At 37.8% G+C, this 25,122-nt stretch overlaps 1 protein-coding gene across 3 annotated transcripts in view; it reads left to right on the forward strand.

Moving 5' to 3' along the window:
- Positions 1–25,122, forward strand: part of PHACTR4 (phosphatase and actin regulator 4) — a 117,964-nt gene that overhangs the window by 81,415 nt on the left and 11,427 nt on the right. For all 3 annotated transcript variants that reach the window (XM_044667946.1, XM_044667945.1, XM_044667944.1), the window contains 7 exons: positions 4,827–5,000; positions 6,027–6,107; positions 10,434–10,595; positions 11,167–11,580; positions 17,596–18,187; positions 22,286–22,485; positions 23,849–24,002. In XM_044667946.1, coding sequence (XP_044523881.1) covers positions 4,859–5,000; positions 6,027–6,107; positions 10,434–10,595; positions 11,167–11,580; positions 17,596–18,187; positions 22,286–22,485; positions 23,849–24,002 — 1,745 coding nt within the window. In that variant the 5' untranslated portion in view covers positions 4,827–4,858. The remainder of the gene's footprint in view (positions 1–4,826; positions 5,001–6,026; positions 6,108–10,433; positions 10,596–11,166; positions 11,581–17,595; positions 18,188–22,285; positions 22,486–23,848; positions 24,003–25,122) is intronic.

Below are 25,122 nucleotides of genomic sequence, written 5' to 3' on the forward strand. Positions count from 1 at the left end.
AAGGACTCCTGACCACCAGGTCTCTTGACTTTAAATGGTGCTATCATAATGACTCTCCTAGGCTTCTTCCAGTACTCTAGGCAACTTGGGTACATGAAATTCTTCACTAGACCTGTTTGTGTTCCAGTAACATTGCATTTCATTCACTTTAGAGATTTCATAGCATATTAGACCACCAAAGAGTTAGGTGACCTGTATTTGGTTCTAAACTTTGATACTTACAGGGGGAAAGTCCTCTCTAAGTACCTTGTTCTCTCATTTTTAAATGGGGATGATATATAGACTGACTTATAGGGTTGTCTTCAAATAAGATAACATGGAAAGCACTTTTTTAACCCTAAAATACTGTTATATATTAACTTTTACCATTATTATATTCAAGAAGACCTCACAGTGAATTGTAATAGTCTCTATAAATATGAACTACTAATAATGTTTCTACTCAAGGCCTACTCTGATGACTCATTAAGTCAAGATGGTTTGGGGTTCTCAGAGGCCATGCCAACAAGAAGACAAGTCCTGGCAGGTTCTGCCAAGCTGCAGTGACTTCAAGTTTTAAACGTTGGGTTATATGATTATCAGGTCTTTGTCACAATGCTTCATCTAGATACCTTTTCCCTACGCCCTTCAGCTCCCTTTTATTTGTTCTCTTTGCCCCTTAAAATGGTAGGATCTTTGAGGAAAAAAGCTTTCTTCTTCTCCTGCTCCTCCTCCTCCTCCTCCTCCTCCCTCCTTCCTCCTCCTCCCTCCTTCCTCCTTCCTCCTTCTTTCTTCTTTCTTCTTTCTTCTTTCTTCTTTCTTCTTCTTCCTCTTCCCCCTTCTCTATTTCCTAGCATGTAGATGCTTAAAGCACAAAATCCAATACCTCATTGAAATGAGTTCTTTTTTTTTTAATGTTTTGTCTTTATTTCAAATTTCCAAATAAGTTTTCAGAAGTGATATGATTTATGTTATTTCCCTCCCTTCTTCCCTACCCCCTTCTAGAACTGGCAAGCAATTCAATCTGGGTTATGCATGTATTATCACACAAAACATATTTCTATATTATTAATTTTTGTAAATTAATAATCTCATAAAACCAAAAGCCCAAAACATACCCAAATAAACAAGTGATAGAGCAATGTTTTCATTTTCATTCCTACTCCAACAGTTCTTTCTGTAGAAGTGGATAGGATTCTTTATCATAAATCCCTCAGAATTATCCTGGATCATTGTATTGTTGTTAGTAGCAAAATCTGTCACATTTGATTGTTCTACAATATTTCAGTTACTTGTGTATAATGTTCTCCTGGTTCTGCTTATTTCACTGCATCAGTTCATGTGGATCTTTCCAGCTCCTTCTGAAATCATCTTGTTCATCATTCCTTATAGCAAAATAATATTCTATCACCATCATATAATACAGTTTGTTCAACCCTTCCCCAATTGAGGGACAACCCCCTGGTTTCCAATTCTTTGCCACCACAAAAAGCACAACTATAAATATTTTTGCAAAAACAGGCACCCCACCTTTTTTTTTTTTCCTCTTTTGGATACAGACCCGGCAGTGGTATGGCTGGATCAAAAGGTATGCATTCTTTTAAAGCCCCTTTGGACATAATTTCAAATTGCCCTTCAGAACGGATTAATCAATTCACAACTCCACTAGCAATTCATCAGTGTCCCAATTTTGCCACATTCCCTCCAACAGTTATCATTTTTCTTTACTGTCATACTAGCCAATCTGATAGGTGAGCGGTAGTATCTCATAGTTGTTTTAATTTGCATTTCTCTAATCAAGAGGGATTCAGAACATTTTTTCATATGATTATTGATAGCTTTGATTTCTTAATCTGGAAATTGACTACTCATATAATCCATTGACCATTTATCAATTAGGGAATGTCTTGGATTCTTATAAATTTGACTTAGTTCTATATATTTGAGAAATGAGACCTTTATCAGAGAAGTTTGTTGTAAAATTTTTTTCCCCAGTTTGTTGCTTGCCTTGGTTACTTTGGTTTAAAAAGATTAAAATATTATTATTAAAGAATTGTCCATTGAGATACCATTTATTTTTTTAAAACCCTTACCTTCTGTCTTAGAATCGATAATGTATATTGGTTCTGAGGCAGAAAAGCAGTAAGGGCAATGGAGATTAAGTGACTTGCCCAGGGTCACACAGCTGGGAAGTGCCTGAGACCAGATTTGAACCTAGGACCTCCCATCTCTAGGCCTGGCTCTCAATCCTATCAGCCACCCAGCTGCTGTACCCCCTCCCAATTCACTTTTTTAAAGATTAGTGTCATCAGAATCATGTTCCTTATCTGAAAAAAAAAAATCTTTTTTTTAACCCTTACATTCTGTTTTAGAATTGATACTAAGTATTGGTTCCAAGAAGGAAGAGTGGTAAGGGCTAGGCAATGGGGGTTAAGTGGCTTGTCCATAATCACACTGCTAGGAAGTGTCTAAGGTCTAATTTAAAACCTAGGACTCCCAAATCTGAGCCTGACTGTTTTTTAAAAAAATCTTGGCTATGGCATTAAAGCAGAGAATCACCTTTTTCCCCTTAACCAAAAAAGTATTTTGCTGCACACAGGGAAGAAATTGTTCTTAATGTCATATTCACTTCTGGCCCTGGCTTACGTGATACATACTTTTTTCTTAAGATAGGAAGAAATTTTAACTTAAATGCCAGATCTGTGTTTTTTTTGTTTTGTTTTTGTTTTGTTTTGTTTTTTTTTTAATGAGTCTACTCCATGTTCTCTCCTCCCTACTCCACCAAGTTCCTCCAGAGAATGCTGGGACAGGAGGGGGTGGGGTGCACAGACTTCATTGTGTGGCTTCCTGCCTGCCTTCCTGAACTTTTGTTGCTCTTGGCTCAGCCATCGAAGTAAACTTGCCAAGCCCAACAGGCTTTGCTCTTCCCATGGGCTGGTGCCCTCTGGTATTCCTGCTCCCCTACTGTTTTTTAGTCTTGGCCCATAGAAAGCTTGCTAGAGTTGTAAGAGCCCTTACAGTGAGAGGCAGCCTTGAGAGCTGGAAGAGCTAAGTTAAATCTAACTTGGGATCCAAAACAAGTTAAGTCACTTTATTGCTCTGAGCCACAGTGGTAAAGCAATGGTAATTTTCTACCTACCTCAAGGGGTTTTTTGTGAGGAATGAGAGCACCTTGTTAACTCAAAATGTTAACTGGTATTATTTGTTGTTACCCTTTCCAGAACCTCAGGGCTCAGTCAGAATGGATTTACCAGAAGTCACACAAGAAACTAGGGTCAGAACAAGTGCTTTCACTCAGGGTTCCATTTTCATTAAAATCTTTATAATTAAAAAAAATTTTTTAAATGCTTATTGTCAGAGCCATTCCTAGGCAAAATTATATTTAGAAAGTCAGGACGCCTTAATTTTTCATCTTGGTCTCCCTTTTAACAATTCATCTTCTTTCCCTTCTCCCTGAGTTTTCTCTCTACCCAGGATTCTTTCTGTGAAAGAAGAAAGTAAACCAACAAAACTGATTCTTATCAATATAATTCCCTTCCCTAGACTTTAGTTTCTTCATTTTTTTCAGTGGGTACATTTGAGTAGATAAGTCTCTGTGGCTTTTTCTGTCCTTAAAGTCTGGGAATTTGAGGCTACTAACTTTTCTTTGAATATTTTTATTTTAATGGAGAAGGATGAGAAGAGTTCATTAACTAATGTGAAGTAATGATCTTTTAATAGTGGAGGATGGGTGAGGTGTCGAGCAAATTTGGGATTCTTGAATGCCTTCCTGGGTGCCCTTAAATCACACCAAATGCCAGTTACCTCCTACCTAAAGGAGAGAACTAAGAGAAATTCAGTTGTGCATTTATCCTACCTTATTATTTTTACCATTGAGGACAGGTGTGGTGGATGTAAAGAGTATCTTCATATTCCTGTCTGTCACCTCTTTCGGAGACTCAGTTGTTTTTTTCTTTAAAATTGTGGTGATCATCATCTTCCCCACTTCACAAGGTTGTTATCAGATAAGAGAGGATCATATCAGATAATTTAAGAAAAGCTCTTTTGTCAGAGTAGTTAGTGACTCAGTGGATAGAGAGGTAGGCCTGGAGACAGGAGATCCTGGGTTCAAATATGACCTCAAACATTTCCTAGCTGTGTGACCCTGGGCAAGTCACTTAACCCCACTTGCCTAGCCCTCATTGCTCTTCTGCCTTAAGATTAATTTGAAGACAGAAGATGAGTTAAAAAAGAAAGAGAAGCTTATCAGCAATAAAATGTATTATAAGTGTTAACATTTATTATTCCTATATCAGAAAATTGTATATAACCTACTGAAAGAAGTAGCAGACATTATTTTGGTTCTCTGAAGACAATTAATACTGGTTATACATAATTTTTTTTTTTAATCTTTACCTTCCGTCTTGGAGTCAATACTGTGTATTGGCTCCAAAGCAGAAGAGTGGTAATGGCTAGGCAATGGGGGTCAAGTGACTTACCCACGGTCACACAGCTAGGAAGTGTCTGAGGCCAGATTTAAACCTAAGACCTCCCATCTCTAGGTCTGGCTCTCAACCCACTGAGCTACCCAGCTGCCCCCTATACATTAATTTTTGACCCACAAGCCAGTGGTTCTGTGTGCAGAATGCTGGAAGGAACTCAAGGAGGACCTTTAAGGGCCCTTGCATATTTTGTGATGGAGATCAATCTAGGATTGTGGAATAACCACTAAGGCCAGATTAGTGTTCATCTTTGCTTGTGAGTCCTCTCCAAAAGTCACAGAGAAAAAATGGAGGAGATAAAATTCTTTAGGATTTTGTTACATAGAAAAATCACTTTTCCCTTTCTTATCTTTCTTTTATTTTTAGAGGAAACAGATCATCAACCAGCAGTCCCAGGGATGGTCATGGATGGCCTGGAATCTGGGGAAATCACTCCACCCACCAAGAGGAAAAGCAAGTTCTCAGGCTTTGGCAAACTCTTCAAACCCTGGAAATGGCGGAAAAAAAAAAGCAGTGACAAGTTCAAAGAAACATCAGAAGGTGAGTTAGAAGACTTTATGGTCCAAATCAAGGCATTCTTAATTTTGTAAGTGTTAAACTTCTTCTTTTTATCTCCATTTATATGTAACCACCTGGTGGGGGTGAGAAATGTAATCTTTCTGGAATTAAATAGACAAGTAGTTATTGGCATTCACTCAGCTATTCATACTGGTAGCCCCACATTCCAGAGATTGGCATTTGGATGGAATTGGAGTTAAAATGGATTAAGTTACTGATTTATCAAGCAGAAGGGGTAAGCTTTAAATTTCCCGCCTAAAAATTAGAAAAATCACTATATCGTGAAATTTAAGTCAAAAGAAAACCAATAACAAATGATTTAAGGATATACCCTTCGTTTTGCAAGTAGGATTGTTATGCAAATCAAATCAAACAGCTGTCAGTAAACAGGCATTTACTTAAACACTTAAGAAATACTATGCACTAGACAAAAGAGAGTCGCTGCCTTCAGGAAAAGTACATTCTACTGAGGGAAATAGCATACAAATAACTATGTACCTATAAGATAAATGCCTCATAAATGGAAGGTAGACTCAAAAGAAAGGCATAAGGGATAAAACTAGGAAAGTGTCAAGTTCTTTGTAATTAATTATAAAATGCTATATTAATGTGAGATGACATTATTATGATACTAATGTGTTTACTGCTTATAGGGGATTGCAGAAGTACATTTTTCTCTATTCTTATCATAGACCTATAGGAAACCATTGAATACAATTGGGAAACTGAATAGAACTGGAGAATTAGAATATCAGAGCTAGAACTCAGAATGTCCAAGTTGAAAAAGGTCTTAAGATTATGTAGCCAGCAGCTCTCCTTCCCTCCCTTTTACCTCAAAGAAGGGATATAAAAAGGCCACCATAGTGTTAAGTAACTTAGGACCATCTGGGTGATCCTGTGAACCTTGCTAAGTATGAAAGGTTAATTGAACCACTTAAATTTTTTGCTCAGCTAGTAAAACTGAATAGTAAGTGTGATTCTGAGTGCTATTTTCCAATTTAATATCAGTTTTAGAGCGGAAAATATCCATGAGAAAGCCGAGAGAGGAGCTGGTGAAAAGAGGGCTTCTGTTGGAGGACCCTGAGCAGGGTGAGTTTGCTAGCAATAGCTTGTCCATGCTGGACTTGGGTGGAATCCTAGTTTGACAGCTGGATTTTGTTGTTTAATTAAAGAATATAACTGACTGCTACCTATTCCCAAATCAAAACAGACACTCCTGCCTTCTCTGATGATAATCTGTGACTGGCAGGTGGCCCGTCTGGTCAAGAATTCCCTGAGGAAGGCACTACATGGTGCCCTGTTCCTCCTCCTGCCCCTGACCAGCTGCAGTATTGTGTGTCGCTTCCTGTCCTTTGTTTGTGTCTGTGCCTATCTTTGCTACTCTCTTCCTTTTCTGCTTGTTTATCACAGATTCAACTCCATACAAGTCTCATATAATCATAGGATTTTCTGTTGCTCTACTTCTTATGGGACTTCTTTATAAATTTTTTTTTTCTGAAATGAAGGAAAGTACATCGTTTTGGTTTTGTGGGGGTTTTTTTGTTTTGTTCTTTTGTTTTTCTAGCAGAAACACTGTAAGTAAAAGCCTTCTTAAACATTTCAAAAACACTGTATATAGCTCCAGAAATGATAGAAACTAGTGATGAAGAGTCTCAGTAGGCCTATTTTATCTTGGTTATTGAAGGATAATTCACAATACATGTTCCTGTTGGTTTTTTTTTTCTAACTAAAATAGCAATTATGGAATTTTAGAGGGAGGATGGACCTTAGAAGTTTTCTAGTCTAATCCCCATTATTTCATAAATATGAAAACTGAGGCTTAGGAGGAAAATGAACAGTTAATTAACAACATCGGAACCCATGTTGTCGTTGTCGTCGTCGTCGTCTTTTTTTTTCTTCATTTAATAATTTTTATTTTTTAGAAAAGTTAACATGGTTACATGATTCATGCTCTTACTTTCCCCTTCATCTCCCCCGCCCCCCCCCCACCATAGAGTGGTAAAGTGGGTTTCATCTTCCATTTTCTGAGACTAAGATAGTGATTGCAGTTAATCTGGGTTCAGTATTTAATCATTTCAGTCACTCTTGGGGTCAGGAAATCTTTTTGAGTATTTCCGTGATTAGGTACAACAAAGTCATGTGTCTCAGTTATAGTATATCTTTGATCTTTATTTCTTATGCATATTATCTCACCCTCCCTGTGGTTTTTTCCTGTGTCCTTTCTACTTTCCCATTTTTCTCGCCCTTCACAGCAGATCGCATCCATCATCAATTCCTTATTCCTTTGTGCCTCTCATCCATGCCTTGTCTACTTCCTGTTGAAGTGAGCTATTTTTAACTTTACAGGTTCAGAGGTCCAGTTGATCTGAGCCCCAGCCATTAAACTAGATGGCACTCTGCCAGCTCAAATCTGATCTGCTATGTTTTATTGCCCTGGGGCCTGCCTTAAGGATTAGTATCAGAGTCTGGGCTTGTGGGTTATCTTTTTGGCTTTACAATAGGTCTGGTTTGACTAGTATAACATTAAACTTTTCATGGGTTTTAAAGATCTTTTCACAGTATTTATATCATTGGAGAATAAGCTTTTTTTTTTTAAACCCTTAATTTCCATCTTAGAATCAATACTGTGTATTGGTTTCATGGCAGAAGAACAGTAAGGGCTAGGCAGTGGGGGTTAAATGACTTGCCCAGGGTCACACAACTAGGAAGTGTCTGAGGTCAGATATGAACCTGGGACCTCCCATCTCTAGACTTGGCTCTCAATCCACTGAGCCATCCAGCTGCCCCTAGAAGAAGCTATTTTTTTAAAAAAAACCCTGTCACAGGATTTGAGTTCACATCCTGGCTTACTAGGTATCATGGGACTTGGATCCAGATTCTCCTCATCTACAAAAGGGAAAATAACCACATTTGTACTTCCATCCTCACAGGATTGATAATAGGAGAATGCTTTGGGGAGCATTAGAGAATTGTGAGCTGCTTTCATATTTATCAAAATCTGTCAGCCTTACCTGTGTGTCCCTATCCCTGGCAAGCAGTACAGAAATGTAACAGAGCATTCTGGAGACTGACATTGACCATTTATGTTGGAATTATTTTTTTAATGAAATACTACTTGTAAATGGATTCTTTAGAATATCAGCTAAAAAGGAATTGACTTTTAGCAGACCATAAGCTACTGCTCTTATGTTAATTAAATGCATACTTTTTTACTGCTTTGAAGTTAGTGATTATTTTATGCTGTACACAATTGCCATAATAATGGATATGAATTTTTTCTTTTTTTCCTTTTCATTGTCATATGCCCTTTACTTTTTCAAATAGAGAAATCCCTTGGAAATAGAATTAGAGCAACTTAATTGCTCGACAGGACCTCTGAAATAATTTATTACAAAACTCTTCTGAAGGGTAAAACAATATAATCCATATCACGATGGAATTGGGACTACAACCCAGATCTACTGACACAAGATTCTTTCCACTTCCCCAGGTTTCCTCCTATATAATGGATACTTGAACTGTAAGAAATAGAATAGTTTTTAAAGTATATTTTTAATCTACTGGCTGCCTGCTTCCACTAAATGCATCACTGGGTTGTTTTGAGATGTGGTTTGTGCTCTTTACCTCTTCATTGGTAGAGAGGAAAGAAGAGCATTTTATATGATTTGTGGGGTGAGCTGATCTTAGGAGAGTGCTGTGGTTCAAGACCCTCAAATACTCCGTACCTTCAAAAGCTAAAACTAGACAGCCTTCGCTATAAAAGCAGACCCTGAACATATCCCCTTGTTGCCAGCAGACTTAAAAAGTTTCTAAGAGTTTGGTCTCTTATATTCCTTTCTCTTTTCCTTAGTGAACCCAGTTTTATAGAAGAATCTCACCATGGCCTAGATTACCTTCTGTCATCTCTATAATGATGAATGGTTTTATACCAGCACCATAGGAAATTCCATACTCATCCAGTCCAGGGATCCCTCACTATAATCCTGTTTTTATCAGGCTTCCAACACAACATAAGCATTTTTTTTTAAATTTTGTTCTTTTTACCAATTACATGTAATAACAAATTTCCACATAAAAGTTATAAAGTTAAATGATCCAAATTGTCTCCCACCCCCATCCCCAGCTGGCAAGCAGTTCAATCTGGGTTATACATGTATTATCACACAAAACATTTCCATCTTGTTTATTTTTGTAAGTTAATAATCTTATAAAGCCAAAACCCCAAAACATATACCCAGATAGACAAGTGATGAAAAATTGTATGCTTTCATCTGCATTTCTTCTCCAACAGTTCTTTTTCTAATGGTAGATAGTATTTTTTTCCATAAGTTTCTTAGAATTGTCCTGGATCATTGTGTTGCTGATAGTAGCTAAGTCTATCATACATGACAGTGTTTTCCTGCTTCTGCTTATTTTTCATTCTGCATCAGTTGATGTTGATCTTTCCACCTCTTTGAAATCATCTTGTTCATTATTCCTTACAACACATTAGTATTCTATCACTGTCATATACCATATACCAATTTGTTCAGCCATTCCCCAATTGATGGACATCCTTTTCTTTTTTTTTTTTTTTGCCACCACAAAAAGGGCAGCTATAAATATTTTTGTACAATTTTTTGCAGTTCCCTTTTTTTTTTTAATCTCTTTGGGATACAGACTTAGTGGTATTACTAAATCAAAGGATATTTGTTATTTTATATCCCTTTGGGCATAATTCCAAATTACCCTCCTTAGATGATTGGATTAGTTCACAACTCCACCAGCAATACATTAGTGTCCCAATTTTACCACATTCCCTTCAACAATTATTTTCCTTTACTGACATATGGGCCATTCTGATAGGTATGAGGTAGTACCTTAGAGTTGTTTTAATTTGCATTTCTCTAATCAAGAGGGATTTAGAACATTTTTTCGTATATTTATTAATAGCTTTGGTTTCTTCATCTAGAAACTGCCTATTCATATCCTTTGACCATTTGTCAGTTGGGAAATTACTTGTATTCTTATAAATTTTACTTCTTATGTGTTTGAGAAATAAGACATTTTTCAGAGAAATGTTATTAAAAAATTTTTCCCATTTTGTTGTTTCCCTTCTAATCTTGGTTGCATTTGTTTTGTGGTAGAAAACTTTTAAATTTAATATAATCAAAATTATTCATTTTATATCTTGTAATGTTCTCAATCTCATTTGGTCATTATCATCCTTCAAATAGTGAGTTCTTCTCCCCAAAGCTGGGATCTTTAGGTTTATCAAACACTAGACATAAGCATTCTTTTAGACAGTGGGTTTGGATAAAAAGAAGTTAACATCAGTAGACTGTGTGGCATGAGAAAGATTGTACAATATTGGTTTTCTCCTAATAGATCTATTGTTTGTTTCTTCATTTTGGCTTCTTTTTCTCTTTCTGATAGGTGGAGATGATTCTGGAAAGTTCAGCCATACCACATTAAAGAATGGCCACACTATTCCCATCGGGAATGCTGGGCCTTCCAATCCAGGCCAGGTGGAGGAGCTAGGAAGGATAACAAGATTTAAGAAGCCTCCTCCAGGAGAGGAACCAAAGACACAACCAGGTGAAGGTGTACAATTAGTTGTGCTCAGCTCTGATTTTCTTTTCTTTTCTTTTCTTTTTTTTTTTATTTTAAACCCTTAACTTCTGTGTATTGACTCATAGGTGGAAGAGTGGTAAGGGTAGGCAGTGGGGGTCAAGTGACTTGCCCAGGGTCACACAGCTGGGAAGTGACTGAGGCCGGATTTGAACCTAGGACCTCCCATCTCTAGGCCTGACTCTCAATCCACTGAGCTACCCAGCTGCCCCCTCAGCTCTGATTTTGAAGCAGGAATTCAGAGAGGCAAAGACAGCAGACTTTGAATTTGTCTGACTGGTGGAGAAAATAAGGATAAATTTAGAGGAATTTGACCCTAATCATTCCTTTTGACTGCTACCTGGTGAAATAACTAATGAGAAGAGAAATAGCCAATCTTAGCAGAAGAGGGAAGGAAAGAAAATAAGGAGATGTGGGAAGAAAAAGACCTTGAGTAACCACGTCTGAATGAATTGACTCTCTGTTCAAATTGACTCTTTCAATCTCCACCAGTTGTTTTCTCCTTTAACAAAACAATAACTACAACTTTATTTCACAGGCTCATCTGGAAGCCGGCCCAGTTCTGAAGTGGACCTTATTCCTGAACCAGCCCCGAAAACACTTTTGCCACGTCCCAAAAGGCCTTTGTCATCTTCTCATGAAGAAAATGATGGGCAAGCAAATGATACCACCATTGGCAGCACTGCAAGGACCATTTCCTCCTCCTCCTCCTCCTCCTCAACCTCCTCTTCTTCCTCTTCTTCTACAGCACCCACTGCCACTGCTGCAGCCCTGGGCCTAGCAAAGACAATTAGTTCCTCCAGCACCCCTTCCCCAGCTCCCAGGACTATACCTGCTGTTCCCATCAGCACTAACACGACTGCTCCCTTGAATGTGATCCACACTGCCTCTGCCAAGCAGCCCCCCGTCCCTCCCCCTAAACCAGCTAACAGAAATAGTAACCCTGTTATTGGTAAGTGACTCTTCAGCTGTCATCAGTCACAGCATAAGGAAATTTTATTAGTCATTAACAAGAAAAACATTGATTTGTTTTTAAAGAAAATATTGTCATATGTATCTAGCACTTTTGTGTATATGTATATATGTATATGTGATGAATCTGTTTTCTTTAGTTTCCTTAAATATGGAAAAATTTTTAGAAATTTGCCGAAGTATAAAAATTTAATAGTGGAGCCAGAAGATGTTGCCATGACAATGAAGACTAATAAAGGTTTTGGAGGGTCAAGAGGCATTACCCTGATGATTTGAATATATAAACATATCTAAACTATATGAATGAATAATGAAATCTCTAGTATTTGAGATTTCATTTAGAATAATGCAAGGGGGCAAAAATCCTGTCAGGCACTCCTCGCTGAGAGGGCCGACTTAGGAGCATTGAGAGGAAATTGAGAAGCATTTTTTTTTTAAACCCTCACCTTCCATCTTGGAGTCAATACTGTGTATTGGCTCCAAGGCAGAAGAGTGGTAAGGGCTAGGCAATGGGGGTCAAGTGACTTACCCAGGGTCATACAGCTGGGAAGTGTCTGAGGCAAGAGTTGAACCTAGGACCTCCCGTCTCTAGGTCTGGCTCTCTATCCACTGAGCTACCCAGCTGCCCCCATGGGATAAATTTCTTAAGAAGTCTTATCAAATTCTCTGTCACTGGAGTTATTCAAAGAGAGGCTGGAACATGACCCATACCAAATGTTTTGGAAAAAATTCCTAGTCAGGTTATTGATTAAATTATGTAGTTTCTCTCAACCTTGATTAGGAATTGAAGAATTATTATTTGGAAACTGGTCAGAATTGTGTTGATCAATAATGATCCAATAATAAATAGGGGCTAGGTTGAAGCTATTATATTACATGTTACCAACTTAAAAGCCTAAATTTAAATGGAGCTTGGGTCATTTGTGAATTCATCTCAGTTAAACAATTATATGCCCTTGTAAGACTACCTAGTTTTGTTAACCCAGTCTCTTGAAGTTTGGATTAGAACTGATGTCCCAGAGTACCTAGATCAATGTTAAAAGTTATAATAGATATCTTTGAAGAGCTTTTAAACTACTTATCTTTACTACAGGTTTCTTTATAATATTCCTGGTTTTTGTTTCTTCTCATTACACATTAATGAAAATATTTAATTGACTAACATTTGAACCCTAGTTGTATGCTTGGCTTAGCTAGATTGTGTATAGCATGTTACTTATGGACCCTGCTTTCAAGTAGCTCACTGGCTAATCTAAAAACCAGACCAACAAATATTACCTTAAATATATAAAACTATACAAGTACATGTGTTCCAGAAGGATTCCACTTATTTAAAAATTAGCAAGGGGGGGGGGGGGGACAGCTGGGTGGCTCAGTGAATTGAAAGCCAGGCCCAGAGATGGGAAGTCCTAGGTTCAAATCTGGCCTCAGACACTTCCTAGCTGTGTGACCCTGGGCAAGTCACTTAACCCCCATTGCCTAGCCCTTACCACTCTTCTGCCTTAGAACCAATACCCAGTTTTGATTCTAAAATGGAAGGTAAGGGTTTAAAAATAAAATAAAATTTAAAAAAAATTAGCAGTGGGATTGAAAAGCCACCTAGTTATAAAATAAATACACCATAAATTATTGTTTCTTCTCAAAGAAAAAAGACTTGGTTGCTAGGTGAGAAGAGAAATAGGGGTGGTGGGAAATGGATGTTAGATGCAAATACATGAAGGGTTCTCTCAGGCAAATGATGTATTAGACTGATTCTTTTTGGTGTCAGAAATTGGAATTTGGGGGCAAGTTTTTGGCTCAGCCTAAGGAAAAGCTCCCCGCCAGTTATAGTTGTAGGTATTTAAAAAAGTGGACTGGACTGCTTTGGGAGGTAATGAGCCCCCTAGATGTCAAGGGGATGCTAGTTGACCATTTGTTAGGAGATTATTGGAAACAGAATTGGTGCTTCTGATTGGTTAGATAAATGATCTTTAAGGTGGTTTCCAAGTTTAGAGGTCTCTGATACTTTGTGTCCTCAGAAGTCCTCTAGGTTAGCCTTTTCCTATTTCCTTCCTCTAGCTTTTTTTTTTTTTTCCCAGTCTCTTCTCCTTTAGAGACATACCTCTTGACTATTCTGGAACAAGAGGAGATGATCCTTTGTGGTCAGCTATGGGAATGGGTGTATTTAAGTAGCTGGTTGGACCTGCCTAAAAGAGGCAGGGACTAATACTACTCCCTTGGTCTGAGTTATGACTGGGAACAGGGTCTTACCACTTGTGGATTATTATTGTTTGTTTTCAGTTTGACCTAGTACTTTATTCAAGAAGGGTAATTTTTTTAAAATTATTAACCAATAAAATGAGTACATTTTACTTTTTATTTCATACTCCTTTTGATCACTGTTTCCCAAAATTGCCAGAGCTACTTAAGAGTTGCTTAATCAGTGTTTCAAAGCCAAGGGCAAAGGGTGTAGTGCTGAGTGTGGTTTTTCAGGGCATAGGTCTTCAGCTTCCTGTAATTGAAAGTTTTTATGAATTAGATTAGGAAATAGAAAATGACTTTGTCAAGATTGCCAACACCTCCAAATGAGATGGAGGGGGACTGGAACCTGGCATTTGTAGGAGGTATATTAGGGACCTGGGTAAAGATGTTTAGAAATAATAGTTATACCTGCCTTGGTTTTATAAAATGCCATACCCTTTAAGATTATTCAAAGACTCTTTAGCTTTTTCTTATCTAAAAACCTCACAGCAACTCTGAGAAAAATTGAGCAGGTATTTACCCATTTTTATAGATGGGAAAACAGAGGGTCATACAGCTAATCAAAGTAGTTACACATTGAATTCCAGGTTTCCTCATTCCCAAATCCAGTGCTCTTTCCCCTACAGGACAGAAAGGGAAAGTTTTATCTGTTTTATAGATGGAAAAACCAGAGACCGAAAGCTTTTGCACCTTATCCAAAGTCATGTTGTCAGTGTCAGATTCAGAACTAGGACCTAGGACCTCCTTGGTGAAGAAATGTCATGGATACAGAGCCAGCACTCCCAGAACCACTCCTTTTCCCCCCCTTTTCCCAGTGCCTGAGGATATTTTTTGCATGTCCCACTCCTCTGTCCAGCCTAAGAAAGCAAACAAACACTTTCCTCCCCTAGCTCTCTTCAGATGTGTGGGGGCTTTTAGACAGTTTGAATTTGCCCTCTGACACTTGAACTTGTTGAGTGTTCACCAAAGCAGACCTAGGGTGTCTATCTCTCAGTCTAAGGATATCTTGTTTCAGCTTTGCTGTTGCTTCCTAAAAAGGGGCAACTGCAGAGTCAGTCACCCAGAGAGGAAGAAGGAAGGTAGCATGTCTTTATGATAAATGTCAGAGGCTGAGAGCTGCCCATTTTTTGATCTCATAGAAAGGGCTAGTTTAGAGCTGTCACTTATAGCTTTTCTGGCAAAAGGTTTAGGATTATTCAAGTGCTGTGCTTGTTTCCCCTCCCCAACAAACCTTTTCACAATGTTACTTGGATATTTTGTTGGGTCCTCTAGTCCAAGGACCTGTTTATTTAGGTGGAAGGAACTCAAGGCTTGGGACTGAGATTGGACATGTCATTTCCTTGACTTAGGTCTGGTGAAGTCAGTCCCTCCTTGAATGCAGATAAGCACCTCCTCTGCATTTACCCAAGGCCACGCAGTGCCAGTATATGTGAGAAGGTAAAGCTTGATCCGAGGTCTTAACTGATTCCTAGGGGAGAGCTTAATTTATTATTCTCTTTTGGTATAGCTCATATAGGTGGTTAATTAGTAGAACCTGAATTTGAACTAAATCCTCTCACTCCAAATATAATACTCAATATTTCATTGTACTGCACTTATTTCTATAACACATGGAAATATTTCGGTATTATTAAAAGCTGGATATTGAACTGGATACTGAAATAGCTAAGAGGCACAGGCCTGTAGTTTCTGATAAAAGATAAGAAAGTAACATGAAATGCTGTGAACTAAGTTAAAGCCTCCTCTTCTATATTATATTTTTTGTCATAATAAAGAACTCCTAATCCAAAACCAAAATATTAAAAGAATTGGTTTCCCTTTTTTTGTAAACAATACTCATGTTTTTTCAGAATTCATGTTAATAGCCTTTGGAATTATTTCCACTAGTAGAGATTGCACCCCATCCTTTGCACTGGTATCCAGTAACTATCAAAAGACCTAGAGGAAGACCTCCAGGTCATTATGCTAATAACATTTTTTACTTCCTAAGATTTATTTTCCTTACAACTTCATCTATACTTATCAAGGATGCCCTGCATTTGAAAGTTTCATTAAATAATTTTGGAAACACTTGGCTTTAGAAAGTATTTGCATAATTTATAGTCAGTTGGATATTGAAATGGCCAGGTGGCACAGGGCCTGGAGTCAGGAAGACCCAAATTTAAATCCAGACATGTATTGGATATGATTTGGGCAAGTCACTTAACCTCTGCCTGCCTTATCATCTATAAAATGAAGATAGTAATAGAACTTGTGCGGATCAAATGAGATAATATTCGCAAAATGTTTAGTACAATTTCTAGCACAGAGTAAGTGCTATATAAATGTTAACTATTATTATTATGTTGGACTTTTTCTGTCTATAGATGAGACAGGCCACTCAGAACATTTGCTACAAATATATCTCCAGGACTATAATGGAATCTGAAGTTCCCAATATTAAAGTTATTCCCCTATCAAATGAAGGCCCTTGTTAAATGCAATTGTCTTATGTAAGAAAATGTAATCCACTGTCATTTGAACATGGTTCAAATAATAGATCTCTTAGCTATCTACATAGAAGCTAAAAAGCTTGCCTTTAAGATGATGGGACCAATAGGAAATCTTGATTCATAGGGGAGCTATGAGCAATGTAGGAGCAAATTCTGTTTTTTTTTTCCATTAATAAGAATGAGCTGCATGATCAGAAGTACCTGATTTTTCATGCCATATGAATTTTCTATCATTGTAATTATTAGTTGAGTCTTGGAACCTAGGTGGTATAATAGAAAAAGTGCCAACTTTGTCCTGAATTCAAATGTGGCCTCATAGACTCATTAGCAGCCTGACTGTCGGCAAGTCACTTAACCCTATTTGCCTCAGTTTCTTCATCTGTCAAATGGACTGGAGAAGGAAATGGCAAATAACTAATATCTTTATTAAGGAAGCCCCAAATATGGTTACAAACAGTTGGACACAACTGAAATGATCAAACAACATCAATACATGGAGTTGTAATACGTACACTCCCAATATGGTATGTGGATGAGAGTAATTATTGATATTAGAGAATGCAAGTGTGAGTTTGTATTTGGAGGAAATAGGAATTTGAAAGTTTCACTGCTAGTTTTGACTCAGCATTGATTGGCTATGTGCTACTATTCAAGTCCTTTAACTTCAATAAGTCTCAGTTTCTTTCTTTATAAGATGGCAGTGATAATGTCTACCTTTCTGTATCCTCACAACTTAAATTAATTAAATAATATGGGGATAAACTTGGAAGTTCTCCAAGGAAAAATTTTATGTAAACACAAGATGTTTTTGTTAAGTCCCAAAATGCAAGTGGAAGGTGTCTTTTTTCATTAACTATTTGAATAGGTTGCTTAACTCCTCTTTCCTGTGGCATTTGTTTTGGTGGTGTTCTCTTCCTGTTTTAGTTGATTATAGAAAAATCAAACACCAGAGGACCTCTGACTTTCTGATTCCATCATACTTTATTAGCTATTTTAATCTGAATTGATACCAGAACAAGAACTGTTTACCTTCTGTGTTATGATGGTTTTTGCCATCTACAAAGTGTCTTGGAAATAGGAGGGCCTTTTCTAAGAAGTCTTACAATTTGTGACTAAGATTTGGTTCTTTTTGCTTTGGTGATTAAATCTAAAGATGGACAGTGTAGATTTAATCTAATTATCACAGACCCATTGTCTATTGTTATGATATCCCCATCTCTAAATTCAAGTTAAACCAAGGTGTTTCTCTCTCCTTTTTACAGCTGAGCTTTCACAAGCAATAAACAGTGGCACATTGCTTTCAAAGCCATCCCCGCCTTTACCACCCAAGAGAGGGATTCCATCTACTCTGTTGCCTTCCTTGGAGTCTGCTGCTGCCACAACAAAACCTCCAAATGGTCAGAGAGAAGGGACCAGTTGCTCTGCCTCCAATTCAGTCCAGATGATCCCACCTCCCTCCCCTTCTCCTCCTCTGCCTACTCATATACCTCCTGAACCCCCATGTTCTCCTCCATTGCCTCCTAAGACTCATCAAATTGTGCCAGAAATTGAGCGTTTACCCTCCCTAGATCTACCCCCAGAAGTCCCTCAGCCAGAAGATCAGACCTTTGAGGTGCCCAAGAGAATGCTTGAGCAGAGCTTTGGAGAGCCCCACATACCATCAAGACTTCCCCTGCTGCCACTACATATCCGTATCCAACAAGCCTTGACCTCCCCTCTTCCTGTCACCCCACCATTGGAAGAGTCTCAGCGGGCCCACTCCTTGCTTTTTGAGAACAGCAAAGGCTTTTCTGAAGATGGTGGTACACTGGGTCGGACAAGGTCACTCCCTATCACAATTGAAATGCTTAAAGTGTGAGTCCCATTTAAATCTTTCCTAATATCTACACTTCTCTCCTCTTAAGATAGCATTGAAGGGAGATGTATAATAATGCACATAAATGTTTGCTGTTTGGCATAATTGGTTTGTAAAGGATTTTGGGGGGAGGGGAGCTTTTGATTTTGTCTTCTTAGAAATCTTCCAGTAAGGAACTAAAAGCACATGAACACCTGCTTTTTGACTTAGTGTCTCAGAGCAAGGGTGCTTAACCTTTTCTGTGTCTTGGCCACACTTGGCCTCTGGTCCAGGGAAACCTAGGGGACCCTTCTTAGAATAACATTTATAAATGCTTTAAATAAAAATTCATGAGGTTACAGAAGAAACTGATTATATTGAAATAGTTACCAAAATATTTTTTAAAACATGTTTATAGGGTAGCTAAGTGACTCAGTGGATAGAGAGTTAGGCCTGGAGATGGGAATTCCTGGATTCAAAGGTGGCCTCAGACACTTCCTAACCATGTAACTGGGACGAGTAACTTGACCTCAGTTGTCTATTCCTTACCACTCTTCTTCTGTCTTGGAACTGATACTTACTATCCAATCTAAGACAGAGCACAAGAGTTTAAAAAAATTTTTGTCCCAAGTTAAGGACCTTTATTTTATTTTATTTTATTTTTATTTTTTATAGTTGCATAGTAAATTTTAATTGATATTTGCACTAGGGTGATTGTTTAGAGTCCATATCCCCAATCATATCCCCATTGACCCATGTGATCAAGCAGTTGTTTTCTTCTATGTTTCTCCTCCAACAGTTCTTCCTCTGAATGTGGATAGTTTTCTTTCTCATAAGTCCCTCATAGTTGTCCTGGATCATTGCATTATTGCTAGTACAGAAGTCCATTACATTGGATTTTACCACAGTGTATCAGTCTCTGTGTACAATGTTCTCCTGGTTCTCCTTTCACTCTGCATCAGTTCCTGGAGGTCTTTCCAGTTCACATGGAATTCCTCCAGTTTATTATTCCTTTGAGCACAATAATATTCCATCACCAGCATATACCACAATTTGTTCAGCCATTCCCTAATTGAAGGGCATCCCCTCGTTTACCAGTTTTTTGCCACCACAAAGAGCGCAGCTATAAATATTTTTGTACATGTCTTTTTCCCTATGATCTCTTTGGGGTACAAACCCAGCAATGATATGACTGGATCAAAGGGCAGGCAGTCTTTTAGCACTCTTTGGGCATAGTTCCTAATTGCCATCCAGAATGGTTGGATCATTCATAATTCCACCAGCAATTCATTAATGTCCCAATTTTGCCACATCCTCTCCAACATTTATTACTTTCCTTTGCTGTCATATTAGCCCATCTTCTAGGTGTGAGGTGGTACCTGTTATTTTTTAAAATGATGAAGGCTAGTATTATGAGGAAAACTAATATTTTATTTAGGCCCATGTTGATAGAATAAAATCGACCATGCGCCTGTAAAAATTTCAAATTGCCGCCTCGGCCATTATGTTCCCTACTTTCCCTCATCTTGTCTCTGTAGCAAAAGAGAGCGCGAGCTCAGGTAGCAAAGAGGAAGTCAAACCCAACTTCCCAATATTTAAAGCTGGGCTTCACCTTGAAGACATCATCCAAAAGAGGAAACCCGTTGGACCTTGGGAAATGTAGTTTCAAAGTCCCCCACATGTCCACAGGAAGTTTGTCATATATCTACATATGTTGAGGCTTAATACTTCTAAATAGAACCCCAGAAATTCTAAATAACACATACCTCAGAGTTGTCTTGATTTGCGTTTCTCTAATTATTAGAGATTTAGAGTACTTTTTCATGTGCTTATTGATAGTTTTGATTTCTTTATCTGAAAATTGCCTAATCATGTCCCTTGCCCATTTATCAGTTGGGGAATGGTTTGATTTTTTTGTGCAATTGATTTAGCTCCTTATATATTTGAGTAATTAGACTTTTGTCAGAGGAAGGACCTTTATTTTAGAGAATTATTTGGGGTATTATGTTCAGGTGACTTACCCACTGTCACTCAGTCATTTTTTTAACTTGAAGGTTGGACTTAACCTAGGTCTTTGTGACCTAGCTTCTACATATACCCATGCTATTTCTTATCAAAATCTATGTGCAGATCATTTTTAATGTGACTTTTTAAATATGTTTTAAAAGCAAACTTTCTTTTCCTCACTTCCCCCTAATTAAAAAAAATAAAATAAAACTCACAGTAGAAATGTGTATAGTCAAAACAAATTCCTGTATTGCTAGCTACTGCTCAGAAATGTCTCTGATCCTTTAGTATGGAAATCTAAAACAAAGGGGTTTATGTAAATAGAAATACTTTTCTTGGTTCCAACAAAGGAAGGTGTTAAAATAAGGCTGAACATGGCGGGTTATTCCCCTATAGTCATTCTTTATTTGGTGGAAGTTTTTAGTTTGGCCCTCTGCAAGTGCAGTCAGCCCACTCACTCATTTTTTTTTTAAATTCAAAGACATTTTATTTTCCCAATTACATGTAATAAAAATTTTCAACATATATTTTCCAAAATTATAAGATCCAAATTGGCTCCTTTCCCACCTCTTAGAGATGGTAAGCAATTTGATCTGGATTATACAGGTATTATGTAAAACTTTCATTTTAGTCATTATTGTAAGAATACTTGTATAAAACCATAAATAAACTAATGTGAAAGATAGTATGCTTTGATATGCACTGACTCACAACATTTTTTTTTTTTTTTGGAAATGGATAACATTCTTTGTCATATGTCTGTCAGGATTATCCCAGATCATTGTGTTGCTGAGAGTAGCTAAGTCTATCACAGTTGATCATTCCACAATATTGCTATTACTGTGTACACTGTTCTCCTAGTTCTGCTTATTTCACTCTACATTAGTCCATGTAGGTCTTTCCAGCTCTTTCTGAAATCATCCTCTTGATCATTTCTGAGAGCACAATAGTATTCCATCACCAACACAGACTACAGTTTGTTCATCCATTCCCCGATGGATAGCCCCTCAATTTCTAAGTCTTTGCCACCACAAAAAGAGATGCTATAAATATTTTTTAACAAGTAGGCCTTTCCCCTTCTTTATGATCTCTTTGGTATACAGACCCAGTAGTGGTATTATATAGGACCAAACGGTACAGCAATTTAGGCACAGTTCCAAAATTGCCCTCCTGAATATTCAGATCAGTTCACACCTACACTAGCAATACATTATTGCCTCAATTTTGCCATATCCCCACCAACATTTATTACTTTCCTTTACAATCATATTGGCCAGTCTTGATAGGTGTAAGGGTAGTACCTTAGCTTTGTTTTAATTTGCATTTCTCTAATCAAAAATGATTTGGAACATTTTTTCATGTGATTATTGATTGCATTAATTTCTTCATCTGAAAACTGCTTGTTTATATCCCTTGACCATTTGTCAATAAGGGAATTGCTTTGTATTCTTATAAATTTGGCTGCTCATTTATTAGAAAATGTTCTGTTTTCCAATCTTCCCCAAGTAAAATTGTGCCTTTCTTCCTAAGTGTATTTCTTCTTGCACAGTTTACCTGTTCCCCACAGGAGTTAAGGAAAATTTTCACTGTAGGTTCATGTCTTTTGTTATTGGCCTTAAAGATTTTGCTTAGTAATTAGCTCCCATTGATAACATTTTCAAGTATATAAAAACATTCGGTTGTTCCACAATTCAGCAAGTTATTTGCTTCAGCTGTATCTTTTTCACTCGCAAGTGTTCATCTCAGGCCCTGGACAGTAAAGAAATAGTTTGGGAGCTTGAAGTGAACTTTGAATAATAATATTAAACTTGCATTATTAGGAGAGGGAAAGTTGATTTCTCACCTCATCTTCTTTCTTATACATGATCGTTGTTTTGCTCTATTACAGTGTCATAAGTCACTATAGTGAATAGTGAGAGGCTAAAGTGAAGAGAAGCCTAGGTGGGAGTTTTGTCAGAAAACTGTTATAGAATCGTGAGGAAATCGGCATAAGTATTTCTTGCTATTGAGGATTACTTAGTGCTTACTGCTTTAGTTTGAGATACTTTTTTTAAATATATAATCAGTTGGCTTGTTCTAGAAAAGAAAAAATAATCATACTAATTTGTTAGTCCAGACGATGAAGAGGAAGAGGATCAGCCTTGTCCATCAGCTCATATTGGAGAAACGGGTTCTGCCACAGTCATTCCTAAGCTCATACCACAGTGTGTGCAGGAGGAGGAGGAAGAAGAAAAGGAAAGTGACTCTGATTCTGAGGGCCCCATTTTGTATAGAGATGAAGAAGATGAAGATGAAGATGAAAGCCAACATAGTAAGAAGGAGGAGGGTGGGAGAATTTGCTTATTATAGAGAACAGATATTGTTTTTCTTGTCTGTCTGAAAATCACTCCTGATGTCTTTTCACATGATCTTTGGTGTATTTTTATCTTCTCTTGCTGGTGAGTTGAAGGAAGATCTTGTATTTATATGGAACCGTAATTGGGATATTTATCTCCATGATGATTAGATGAAAAACATGCTAGAATCTAGACTTCCTATAACATGTGAGGCAAATCACATTACATGAAAAGAGCTAGCTTTGTTGTCAGGAAGGCCTCTGTTCAAGTCCTATCTCCTGTAGTCCTGGGCAGGGCCCCTCAGCTCTTGGAACCCTCAGGCAAATCTCTAAAGATTTTGGTTACAGAATATTTGCTGACTTCTATTAAAAAAGGGAGTTCCTGACATCAATAAAATCAGAGCCCTGGTCTCTTGCATAACCTTCAAAAGCATGCATAAACAATTGGATAATATACCAAAGCCTAATTTTAAAAAGAAAACTGGATTAGAGAGTATTTGGGAGGTGGGGGTTGAGAATTATGGGACAAGTTGACATGGAAAGGACATCATGACAACCAAGTCTTTAGGCCCTGGGATTGGTCACCTGTCTCCATTTGGGTGGAAACATCTCTTTTCTTCCGGGTAGAGCAATAAGGGAAGCCCTAATGTCTTCTTTCTGTTTGCCCTTGTATTGAGAAAGGCTATGTTTCAGTTTTTCCAAGCAAGCTCTTTTCCCCCTACTTTATCTTTCTTCTATGTCTGCTTAACTTAATAAACATCTAAACCTTGGAGCTTCTTAAAATGGAAATAATTTTCTATAAGATGCATTCATTCTCCTAGAGCTTGTTCTCTTATAGGGATATGGGAAGATTTTTTAACTTTATTTCCATCTTAAAGGAATCCATAAGTGCCACTCCTGGTATTTGCTCTATTTCCAGTCATCCCATGGTGTTTGGGTGGGAACATGCCATGTCTTTTCTCAGCATGTAATTGAGTAATAAAAAGAAGTCCAGTGTAACAGTTTTCCTAGCAAGTATAATATCTGCTTTAGATGGGCTAGAATCCCGTTAAGACCCTCTTCTCACTCAAGAAAAAAGGAAGAAGAATTTGGAGATCTGCTCCTTTCAGTACTACCTTTAAAGTTCCTTTTGGTTCCTGTGCCCATTTGATCAAAGTAACACCTTCATGTTTTCCTATTTTACCCCATGTCTTTGTGCCCAAATGAAGAGCCATGTTTATGTCCTTTTTGGTCGTAGAGAAAATTAGTAGGGCAGGGCTTCTCTTTAAGTTCTTCATTCCCAATAAAGTACTGGCTTTGGCCCCAACCCTCCCTCTTCTGTTTCTTACATATTCTCCAGGTGCTCTGGCTAACAAAGTGAAGAGGAAAGATACTCTGGCCATGAAGTTGAATATCAGACCTAATGAATCAGACCTGGGGCTGAATTCTTGGCCTCGAAAGAGCAAAGAAGAATGGAATGAAATACGACACCAAATTGGGAACACATTGATTAGGTAGGAAGAGGGAATACCTTCCTTTTTACTCATCCTATTCTTACCCTTTAGCTCATCTCCAATCTCATATCTCCAACTATTTTCAGACACCTCAAACTGAATGTCTGGTGTAGACATCTTAGACTCAGCATGTCCAAAACAGAATTAATTGTCTTCTCCCCAAACCCCACCTCCCTCCTACCAATTCCTTAGGCTCCCAACCTAGGATTTATTCTGGATTCTTCACTATTTACCCACAACATCCACACTATTGTCAAAGCTTATCAGTTTCAGCTCTATTATATCTTGCAAATATCTCCATTTCTTTCCTCTGACATTGCTACCACCTTGGTAGAGGCCCTTATCACTTCTTCCCTCACTATTTCAATAACTTACTGGTGGGTCTGCCTACCTCAAATCATTCCCCCACTTCAGTCCATCCTCCATTCAGCCACCAAAGTGTTTTCCTAAAGATCAGGTCAGACCATGTCACCTTCCACCCCCACTCAATAAACTCCAGTGTCTCTCTATCACCTCCAGAATAAAATATAAAATCCTTTCCTTGGTGTTCAAAGGCCTTTATAACCTTCTCCCTTCGCCTCCATTTTCCAGTCTTCTTACACTCACTGCCCCATACACCCTTTGATCCAGTGACACTGGCTTTTCCTAATATTGGAAGAACAAGATATTTCATGTCTTGGTTCTGTGTATTTTCACTAGCTTTATCTATGCCATCAGTGCTCTCCTTTTTCATCTCTGCCTCTCAGCTTCCCTGGCTTCCTTCAAGTCCTAACCAAAACTCCATCTTTTATTTAGATAGAAATGTGGGCCTAGAAAGCTTAGTAGAAAGAGGAGGACAAGATATGTAGATTTAAGAATTACATCTGAAGATATGCTCACTGAACTCCATGGGAATTAATAATCTTTACTCAAGAATATAGAGAAGATTCAGGGCAATTAGATGGCACAGTGAATAGAATGCCAGGCCTGGGGTCAAGAAGATTTATCTTCTTTTTTTCAAATCCAGCTCCCTATACTCAAAAGCTATGTGATCCTGGGTGAGTCATTTAACCCTGTTTGTCTTCATCTCTTCATCTGTATAAAGAGCTAGAGGAGGAAATGGCAAACTACTCCAGTATAT

The sequence above is a fragment of the Gracilinanus agilis genome, chromosome 3 (assembly GCF_016433145.1).
Source record: "Gracilinanus agilis isolate LMUSP501 chromosome 3, AgileGrace, whole genome shotgun sequence".
Classification (NCBI taxonomy): Eukaryota; Metazoa; Chordata; class Mammalia; order Didelphimorphia; family Didelphidae; genus Gracilinanus; species Gracilinanus agilis.